The 11101-nt window shown below is 45.2% G+C and overlaps 1 protein-coding gene across 3 annotated transcripts in view; it reads right to left on the bottom strand.

Moving 5' to 3' along the window:
• Positions 1-1289: 1289 nt before the first annotated feature.
• The window catches only part of Peak1 (pseudopodium enriched atypical kinase 1), a 157366-nt gene continuing 147554 nt past the window's right edge, over positions 1290-11101 (bottom strand). For all 3 annotated transcript variants that reach the window (XM_010626153.2, XM_010626160.2, XM_010626166.2), the window contains one exon: positions 1290-6806. In XM_010626153.2, the coding sequence (XP_010624455.1) occupies positions 5646-6806 (1161 nt within the window). In that variant the 3' untranslated portion in view covers positions 1290-5645. The remainder of the gene's footprint in view (positions 6807-11101) is intronic.

Below are 11101 nucleotides of genomic sequence, written 5' to 3'. Positions count from 1 at the left end.
GTACATTCCTCCATCCCACTCCAATAGCACTGGCGCTGTTGTTACTGTGGTTCAAGCTGGCGGCCTCCTTGCTCTGCTACCAAAGTGCCAGCCTATCATCTCATCAGTCTTTGTGAGGCCAAAGGTGCATGGATTTTGTAGGCAATGCTTTCCAAGCTCTGCTCTTGATCCCCTTATCTGCACAGCTCTGTGATTCCCACCAGGAGAGTCAGGAGTAGCCAGGCCTCCCCACAGTGCAGCACAATGCCTTTGTGCTGCAGGAGGCTGACTGGCCACCAGGGGGCGACCACACACAGCAAACCTGTGGACTTAGGGCTTGGGTTGCTGTGGGCCTCCACTTTCTCTCTGAGGCCTAGTTTTCTCAGAAAAGAAAGCTACCAGAGGGAAAATGCATTCCGTGTTGGCAGGGGTGAGAACCCCAAGCATGAGGTCATTTTCTATTTTAAGGACAGGCACCCATCCTATCCAATCTATCTCTAGCATGTTAGTGTGGACATGTTGCAGAAAAGACAAGGGTGGGAAGTCTGGCTCTTAGTGCATATTAAAATGAGTTTATTTACATAGTAACATGATGCCACAGAGTACACAGCAAAGTACCACAGCAAACCAAAGGGCGGTGTCACTGGTGACAGAGGGGACCTGTTGTCGGTAGATTTATACAACTCTATAATATGTAAGTGGAAAGGTGAAGCTCTAGAAAGAGCAAGAGGAACAAGGTTTTCAAATATAGCATGTGGGCAGTGCCAAGGAGAATCAGATTGGAATGAAGGCCGTCACGATTCATATGGCAGACATCTTGCTTCTGCCTTGATCTCACGCCAAAATGCCCTGCACATTGTCCACAGAAATCCCAGCCCCATGTTCACACAGATCACTCTACAGCAGGTGAGGGAAAGGATGACCATGCAGTACTGCAGCAGGCTTCCTGAAGCAGTGTGGATAACCTTCCTGCAAGGCCACCCCGAAGCCCCAGGGCTGGTGCAACATTCAAGTGATCGAGACTGCAGACACACACACTAGCCATACACTAACGGGCAAAGTGGATTTCCTGTGATAGAATAATATTCGTAGCAAAATATATACTTCTGTAATTCTGCTAAATTAAAAAATCTCCGACCTCTTTTGATTCCCTGAAACTTTCTTGATTTAAAAAAAACCACGGGATGTGTGGGATGGGGAAGAGACTGGGAGGCCCTGGGAGTGGGGTGTGGGTGGAGGTTTGGAATGCAGGCCCCTGCAGCCCCCTGGGCAGGCAAAGCTTCCGGCAGTGGTGGATGCAGAAGTCTATGCTAATTTCCAACAGCTGTGGAGAGGAGCTGTGTAACAGCTGTATAGCACCTTGTACAGTCTGGGCACTTATAAATCCTAAATGGAAGGATGCTGAATGGTAAACACCTCTGTAGGAAGGTTTATAAAAGTAGTACAGTGTGGTAAGAAAATTCCCAAGAGTTCTTTAAACAAATCTATAGAAACTACCTTATGTCTTTAAAAACACAAATGTTTTTTCAGATGTTCCCATGCTGAGGTCTGGGCCACAGTCATGCTATGCTGAGGAGGAAGAGTTCTTTCTCCTTAGACACCAGGGACTTCACTATCTGCCCCAGGCTTATACCATCATCATGTTTTTCTCTTCTACTCTAAAAAATGGACTTCTTAAAGGGAATAGGAACTTTTTTGAGGATGGACTGACTTTTGCGAGCTGAACAGCTGATATGGAATGTACGTGGATTGCCCTCCCTGGTGTCAGTCACACTTAGCCTCACCATTTAAGAAGCATCGGGACAGAAAGGCCTATTTCTTTGGTATCATTTCTGGCTAGAATCTAGCACCATGGCTCTTCTGGCTTCCTGCAGCACCTCTGGTGGCATGCTGCTTGCTGCAAGCATGGACAGCTGGCTCTCCTGCACACCTGGGTGTGTTCGCAGAGCAGCTTTGTGGGCAGCCACCCTGTTCGCACACAAGCCTGGACCAGAGCTTCCATGCCATCTGTGGCAAGACGCATGGGAAGCAAGGCCAGGGAGCCCCGTCTCCAAGAGTGCTCAGTTTACATAGCTGCCATCATCTGTGACACATGAGTGCAGGGTCCTGAATCCACCTAGCTCCCAGGACTAGCTTGTGTGTTTCCCAGATCACTTCTAGTAAAACTAGGGGAAAATGCAAATTGCAGGTTTCTGGCAAATCAAATGTCAGGTGACTTCCCAGTGCCAGAGTGTTTACAACTCACATTCAGGAAGATGGGTACAATCCTTTCATGCTGTGCTACTTGGAAGGCCTCAAAGATCGTGCATGGAAATTTTCCAATACTAGAAACTTTGAAATACAATGATAGGTAGTTATACTCCTAGAAATGTCCTTAGCATTTCTGGAGGTTCAGACTTCTTACCTTAACAGTTTTATACACACACAAGCATACTCTTTGAGTCTAGAAGCAGACTTGGCCTCTGCCTATCTGATACTAAACCCTCATGTATTTCACTCCCGGCCCCTTGGTAATTATGGAGTATGGGTGCTGGGTCCCTTTAGCCCTTCACCCATTTTGCCCTCTGAGGGCACATCCCCAAAGGCATTGTCATACTCCTGGCTTCCAATGCTAGCAGCCTCAGGCTGAAGGCCCCACTCAGTTCCCACACTACAGCTCCACAGGTTGTAACAGCCTTTCCCATCCATGGCTGTTCGTGCCTAGTTTCTGCCTGGCACATTACTGTACATGTTCTAGAGGGCTCTCCACCACCTTGTCCTCTGTAGAACCCCACTCCTCTTGCCAAGACCACCCTGCACTCCAACAAGGCACTCTGTGATACATTCACGCCTGATCTCATCTGCTCCGGTCACTGTCTTGTTCCCCAGGACCCCAGAGCGTCAGATTCTTCATGCTGGCACGGCTTTAGGAGTTCTATAAGGGTTAATTGTTCAAACGCTCAACAGAAATGAAAGAATCCATAGTGTGGACTGATAGAAAAGAAAAACATTTCCAATCAGTACTGAAGACAGTAACTTGATGTTACTTAAGAAAAAGTGCTATGCTATTTGCAACCCAAAACTCATATACATATATATATGTATATAAAATGTGTAACCGTGTCTACATAGGGTAGAATTTCCAGTTGATAAATGAATTCCAAGTTTCTATCAAAATTAAAATGGAAGTATAAAATATTCATAATGTTAGACAGTTTCATTATTTTGGAAGAATATTCTGAGGACCATCTGATGTGCGTCTTGCCTACAAACAGTTTTTCTCTCTCCTGCTCTAATCTGTCCCACTCTCCTCTCCTACCGTCACGTTCCTTGGCCGTCACTGGAGTCCCTTCTAGACTTCTTGGCACGCATCCTTGGCCCTTCACAAATGTGGACATGAAACAGTAATAGACACGTGGTATGAAGAGGTGCTCAGTTTCCCAGTGCTGTCAGACAACGGTAGTGGAGGTGCCCATCTTATTCTACTGTAAAGACTGGATCCAAGTCATAGTGGGAAAAATGGAAAAAACACAGATACCTAGGGACAGAACAAACAGAGGGACCAAGGAACATTCTGCATTAAATATGTAACTTCATTAAATAGTCAACATTCAAATCTACATGGCAAGGCACCGCGAAAATGACATTGAGAAGGTAGGTCTCAATTTGCGAACCATGGAGGGTGCTGATGTGGGCAGTGGTTAAGTGTACGGCCAGCTCAGTGCATAATCAGGCAAGGAGTTATGTGCACGTGGCTCTGTGTACTGAACCAAATGCCACCTGTTGGCGAGGCAGCCAAGCCATAGGCCAGAGGCCAAGCTTACCCTCTGCACAGAGAAGGCAAGAATTTGGGGCCAACCAGCCCGCCTTCCCGAAGTCCTGGAGTACAAGGGCCTCTTTCAGGTTGAGCCTCACAGATGTCATTCTCTTAAAAGAAAAAAAAAAAGCAAAGCACAATAAAATACATTCTTCTGCTTTCTTGATCCTCTTTGATACAGGTGAATCACATGAAAGGCTGTTAAAAATATTAAAAGTTTAGAAATTTCCAAGGCCACTAATGTGCCATTTAAGTAATACTGCACAGTCCATCTCAGCTTTAGGAAACTCTACAGGCAGCTGAGGGCCCCAGGCTCCCTCACTGACTGTACAGAGCACAGGTCTGTCAGCGCTGCCACAGGCTGCTCCCGAGGCCCGGCCTCTGCCCCAGCATGTGTGCACACATACACTGTGCGAGCAACTTGTGGGACTCCAAGCTGAAGTAAACAGATACTCACAGTTTTGAATAAACAAGTGGGTACGTGCACACACAAGGGAAGGAATACTTGGCTTGGTGCAAATAGGTGCAGAGGGAAGAGGGAGGGAGGGTTTCTGCAGATCTTGCTTCAGGTGACGTTGCAACATAACCACTGTAATATACAGCTAAAACATACATACAGAAATTGCACATACATCCATGGCACAGGAGCATGGCTCCATGGTGAACAGCCCTCAGCCAGCCCTCAGCCATCTGCCTTTCTTCGAGCTGTCCTCCGGAGCCATTTGAGAGTCCTGGGAGGAAGGTGCCACTCAGGCTGTGGTGCAGACTCTCTGGAAGAGGCCAGCTGTCTCATCAGTGGCCATCTTCCCTTCCTTTGCCTTCTGGCCATTGCAGTAGTCAGCCTCTCACACTGCCATCTAAGGAGACCTCAGAGATAAAACAGATGGCCACTTCACTCTGGGCTGTGTTACAGCATTTGGTCAACCAGTTAACCCTGGCTACCAATAGGAAGGTAGCCAATCACTGCTCAAGGGAGAACTTGGATCCAGGCCCTGCTGACCCCGGTGGCCAATGCTGACAGAAATCAAAGAATGGTGTTTTAAGCTCTGTTCCCTGGTGGCCCCTTGTGAATTGCACATGCAAGAAAATCATCTCCTCATCCCCTGTCAGCATTCATAAGCTCTCAACTCACTGCACCCTGCTGAGGCACTGGCAACATTACTAAGGGTCAGCTCTATAATGGGCCACAAGTGGGGACAGAGTAGAGGTGAAGAAGAGCCAGGCAGAGGCAGCATAGGGGAGGCTATTAAGGCCATCCTCCATGCAGTGCACACACTTATTGGTAATAAAAATGAAAAGGACCAGGAATCTTTTTCTTTCTACTGCCCGTTGGAACAAAGGACACAGTCCTGGCAAACAAAATTGAGCCAATGCTAAGTATGACAGGTCTGCCTGATAAAGACTTCATTACCAACACCTTAAGGAGAGGAGGTGGCTGCTTCGAAAGGTGACTGGATCCTGGCAGAGGCTGGCTGTGCCTGGCTATTATCGTGAGAATAAATACTTGCTGCTAAAAGTCAGGTGCTCATCAGAATTACGCCAGAACTGAACGCAGCTCACTGAGTACAGACCACAGGAGCAGATCCTTCAAGGAGATGTACAGGCAGTTTTCACCACGTGGAAGGGACTATGAGGATGGAAGGTGCTCCAAGGAAGTAACCATGTGTTTGTACAGCTGCATTTCTGTAAAGTTAAAACAGCTTCTCACTTGATCTGGAGCAGTGAGTAACTTCCTGAATGGACCCATTTGTTCATGGACAGGGATGGAAGGGCTCTCTTCATCCTCTGAGTTCTGGGTGAGGACCAGCACAGGGACGCGTGGGGTAACATGAAGAGGAGCAGATGTAATAAAAGCAGCATCTGGGCCACATTAACGGGGTTGCAGGATCTTCACAATACAGCTGAGGGAGTCTGTGGTAGCAAAAGCCAGGTACTGAGCACAAAGCCAGTCCTCGAGGTTGATGCCACCCTCTCTATCCAGGGACTTCTCGGCAAACCTGATCATCAGCAGGGTCCTCTTGATGTCCAGCCAGTTCTGCAATAGGGCATTCCTCTGTGTCAGGCTCGGGGAGGCAGCGAAGGTCTGGAAGAGGTCTTCACGGGGGCCCCAGAGCAGACACTGCAGAATGCCTCTGGCATCAGATATAAGGATGCGCTCGGAAGGGTTGGGGTTCAGGAGGCAGCTGGCCAGCTGCTGCAGGCCCCTAGAGTAGGGGGAACGGAGAGGAATGCGAGGCAGGTCTGCGCGCGTGTACTCCCTCTCCTTCAGCTCAGGGTTCTCATCGAAGGGGTTGGGTAGGTGCAGCATCTCATAGATGAGGATGCCTGTCTGGAACTCATCACACTTCTTATACTGAGTGGCCGTTATGATCTCCGGGGCAAGGCGGGACTGGTCCCGCAGGATCTCCGGGTCCACCAGATGGCTCTTCTGCTTGGCCTGAGAGAAGTTGCTCACGATAAGCCTTGTGGGACAGGAGGAGATGGGGCTGGGCTCTGCAGGCCCCAGGCCCTGGGTGGTTCCCCCAGGCTGGTGGTGGACAAGCAGCAGATTCTCTAGGCGTAGATCGCAGTGTGTGACGTGGTAGGGCTTGAGGTGTTCAAGGCCAGAGCACAGCTGTAAGAGCAGCAGACACACCTGCCTCTCATACACATCAGGGCTTTTGCTGTGATGGGTCAGAGAGTCTCGCACAAAATCGGCTACCGTGAGATGGGGAACCTCTCTAGTGATGACTACAACATGGCTTCTCTGCTTCTTGCTTGTGACTCCCTGGCTCTCGTGGGATGACTCAGTTTCACAGCATGGCTCTGAGTTTCCCTTGCCAGTTTCTCCTTTCAGCTCTTCTTCCCTCTCTTCTATTTCATCCTCTGTCTTTTCAGGGACATCAGGATCCTCCCAGGGAAGCAGACGGTTAGGAACTTCAGCAAGGAAATGACCACAGTCCTGCTGGATGTTGAAGTGGATAGCCAGGCTCTGCCGAACAGCTAAGCTGTGGTAATACTGCTGTGATTCTTTAGCTTTGCTCTTACAGATCTGAAAGAAGAAAGCAAATAACATAATTTTAAAGTCACACTTTCATACCCACGCTTACAATACACTGAGAAGGAGAAACTGGAAGGTGGCTGTTTAGGAACAAGTAGTTGTACAGTGAAGTCTTCAGAAAGGGTCTTGGAAGCTCTGTGCCAATGGTGGCCACTACTTCTCATGGAGATCTATACACAGTGTGGTGCCCACCTCTCAGTTCCTCAGCTGTCAAAGTTGGCGGAGGTTCTCTTCAACAAATGGTTCTAGGGAAACTGTATGTCCACATGCAAAAGGATGAAACTAGATCTTTTTTTTTGGTACCAGGGATCGAACTGAGGTCCTTGAGCTTGCAAGGCAGTTGGCAGAACTACTAAGCTAAATCCCCAGCCTGAAACTAGACTTTTGCTAGTTACAAAATCACTTATCTTTCACCAGTTATGTACATCAACTCAAGACAGGTTAAAAGTTTAAATGTAAGACCTGAAACTATGATACTACCAGAAGAAAATATAGAGGAAATGCCTCAGGACACTGGAATGGGTAAAAATACTTGGGAAAAGACACCCAAAGCACAGCCAACAAAAGCAAGTATAGACAAATGGGATTACATTAAACTAGAAAGCTTCTGTACAGCAAAGTATAAACAATCAACATAGTGAAGAGACAACCTAACATGGGAGAGAATATTTGCAAACTACTACATCTGAGAAAGGGTTGACATCCAAACACATAAGGAGCTCAAATAATCCAATTTAAAAATGGACAATAGAGCTGGGCATGGTGGTGCATACCTGTAATCCCAGCACTGGGGAGGCTGAGGCAGGAGGATTGCTGTGCATTCAAGGCCAGCCTGAATTATATAGTGATTTCAATGCCAGCCTTAACTGCATAGAGAGACTCTGTTTCAAAAAACCTAGACAGACATTTCTCAAAAGGCATACAAATGGTCAACAGATATATGAAAAAAAAAGTTCAACATCATCATCAGGAAAAGGCATATGAAAACCATATTTTCACCTTACTCCTATTAGAATTACCAAAATGACAAAAGATAAGTGCTGGCAAGGATGTGAGAAAAGGAAACACTTGGAAATGTAAATGAGCACAGCCATTATGGAAAGGAGTATGGAGGGTTCTCAAATAATTAAAACTAGAATGACTGTATGATCCAGCAGCCCCACTCCTGGGTAAGTATAAAAGGAAATGGAATCAATAATGTGGAAGGGACACAGGTACTCCACGTTCACTGTAGTACTATTCATAATGGCCAAGAAATGGAAACCTAAGTATTCATCAACTGATGGATGGTATCTTAATTGCTTTCTCCATCACTGAGACAAAATACTAACACCTGCAAAGAAGGTGGTTTATTTTGGCTTGTGTTTCAGTCCAGTCTGCTGGCCCCAAGGAAGGACAGCATCACACAGGGCCTGGCAGAGGAGAGCTGCTGAGGGCAAGGTAGACAGGACCCAGAGAATGAAAGGGGGGGGCTACACCCTCCAGACCACCCCCGCAGTGACCCACCTCTTCTCCCCAGGCCCCACTTCCTCAGAGCGCATTAGCTATGAACTAACCCATTCATTGGTATGGTGCTACCATGATCCAATCACCTCCCAAAAGTTCTGCTGTGACCCATGAGGCTTTGGGGGGACATCTATTTATGTTTATAGATAAAAATATAGTATATATACATAAAGAAATTCTGCTGTTTTTGACAACATGGATGAAACTGAAGATCATTATGTTAAGTGGAATAAGCCAGGCACAGAAAGACATACATAGGATCTCACAGAAATGGAGAGTAGATTAGTGGTTTATAAGAGGCTGGAGAGGGGAGGAAGAAGGAAGGAGAAAGGGTGGTCAGTGGGTAAAAGGTAAGTTCGGGTGTTCTATTGCACAGTACAGGTGACTACAGATAATACATATTTCAAAAACCTGTAAGACTGGATTTTGAATATTTTTATCAAATAATAAATATTAGAGAAGTTGGATATGTTTATCCAGAGCTGTTTTTGTACCCAAGACTATAAATGCCAAAGCCTGCTCTTTTTACTATACCCGGCACCTTATCTAGAAAACTGAACAACAAAATTTTTTTCTCCACCTACTTTTTGTAGAGGTTTACAGCCTGGTTCACATAGCCAGGCTATCGATGGTACCTTTTGTCGGCTCAAAGACCCTAATATATAACTTATTATCCTTTGTGTTACCTTCCCATTGATTGGGAGAGTGACATACCATGGCCAGGTAAAGGAGGTTTTGAAACTTTTCAGTGAATATCAGTGTGATGGTGACAGCTGTGGCACACAAGGTTGACTGACAGAGTAAGGACAAAGGATAAAGTGAGTCACTGGTCTGAATGTCAGAGCAAAACCAACATCAAGTAGTAGGATTCTGAGTTTTATGCTTTTTGTTAACATGGTCAATCTAATTTCCATTAATTAGGCAGTAAGATCTTTCAAAATATAAACTTTATTAAGTGACTATGGGTCAAGGAACAATTTTCTTGATCAAAAACATCAGCTAAGAGTTCTACATGATGTAATGAGTATTATGTTTCTGGCCTCCAATGTCTATAAAAGCAAAAGTAAGCAGCCCCCACCCCCAAGGGCTTATCTTCATGACAATGGAAGCCTCCACCTGGAGCCCACAGGAACTCCCTCGGGCCTGCCAGCAGTACACCCTGCTCTTCCTCCCCACAGGGGGACAGTGCCCTATTTCGGGCACCAGAGCCTCCCACAACAGTCACTCTAGTGTTTACACTTCTGTTTGTTACATGAATACAGAAGAGAAACAAATTTTAAAGTATTGTCAGTTTTATTTTTTAAAAGAAAAATGTACATTTTCTTAGGAGGATGCTGATGGTCCCCAGTTCTGAGAAGCAGCATGCTGATTTCAATTCAAATAGACATTAAGCAGAAAAGGAAAAACAAGGCAAAGGAGCCTTAGGGAGAAGAGCATCCCCTTTTCACTCTCTGGACCCATACAATTAGACACTTGGTACAACTGGGCAGGATCTAAAACAAGTCCCTTCAAGGCTGCTGCCACCTGTCTATGACTTTGAGAAGTGCCTACGTGAGGCGTTGCTTTTGTAAGCAAACTTCTAGTCTTTGAGAAAGATGGCTGGCTATCTTTCCTCCAGTGTGTTTCTGACCTCTTTGTCAAAGATCAGATGACTGAATGTGCCTATGTGAGGCGTTGCTTTTGTAAGCAAACTTCTAGTCTTTGAGAAAGATGGCTATCTTTCCTCCAGTGTGTTTCTGACCTCTTTGTCAAAGATCAGATGACTGAATGTGCCTGGGATTGTTTCTACATCTTTTATTCTGCTTCAATGAACCTCACGTCTGTTTTTGTGCCAGTAGCATGCTGTTTTTAATACTATAGCTTTATAACTTCAGGTCTGGATTTGTGATGCCTCCCACTTTGCTTCTGTTACTGAGAATTGCTTTTGCTATTCTAAGTCTCTTCTGGTTCCATATGAATTCAGGATTGTTTTTTCCAGTTCTGTGAAGAATGTGGTTATTTTGATTGAGATTGCATTAAATGTTTATCAATTTTGGAAGTATGTCCATTTTGGCTATATTGGTTCTGTCTATCCAGGAATGGGGTGTCTTTTCATTTTCTAATGTTCCTTTCAATTTCCTTTTACAGAGTATTGTAGTTTTCATTGTAGATGTCTTTCACTTCCTTAATTCCTAAGTATTTAACTTTTCTTGGTGCTATTGTGAATAGGATTTTCCCCTAATTTCTTTCTCAGGGGATTTATTATTGGTGAGTAGGGATGCTATTGATTTTTGTGTTGATCTTATATCCTGCTACATTTCTGAATTTGGTTATTACTAGAGTCTTCAAGTGGAATTTTTGAGTCTTCCATGTAAAGAATCATGCCATCTATAAATAATAATTTTACTTCTTCTTTTCCTATAAAATCTCTTTTATTTATTTTTCTTGCCTAACTGTTCTGGCTAATGTTTTGAGTACTACTGAGCAGGAGTGGAGATAGTGGACAACCTTGCCTTGTTCCTAATTTTAGAGTGAGAGCTTTCAGCTTTCCTCACTTAATATGATCTTGGCAGTAAGTTTGTCATAAATGGCTTTTATCTGGTTGAGGTAAGGTCCTTTTAAATCTATTTTCTTCGGGGTTTTTTTTAAATCATAAAAGGATGTTGGATTTGTCTGAGATCTTTTGTGTCTGTTGATATGATTGTACAATTTTTTGGTCCTTGCTTCTGTTTTTGTGATGGATTAATTTATTGATTTGCATATGCTCCATCATCTTTGCATCCCTGAGATAAAGCCTACCT

This window comes from Fukomys damarensis, unplaced genomic scaffold (genome assembly GCF_012274545.1).
Source record: "Fukomys damarensis isolate Sample0158 unplaced genomic scaffold, DMR_v1.0_HiC HiC_scaffold_25, whole genome shotgun sequence".
NCBI classification, from domain to species: Eukaryota; Metazoa; Chordata; class Mammalia; order Rodentia; family Bathyergidae; genus Fukomys; species Fukomys damarensis.
Note: the sequence above shows the minus strand (reverse complement) of the source record. Positions and strands in the feature narration are given on the sequence as shown.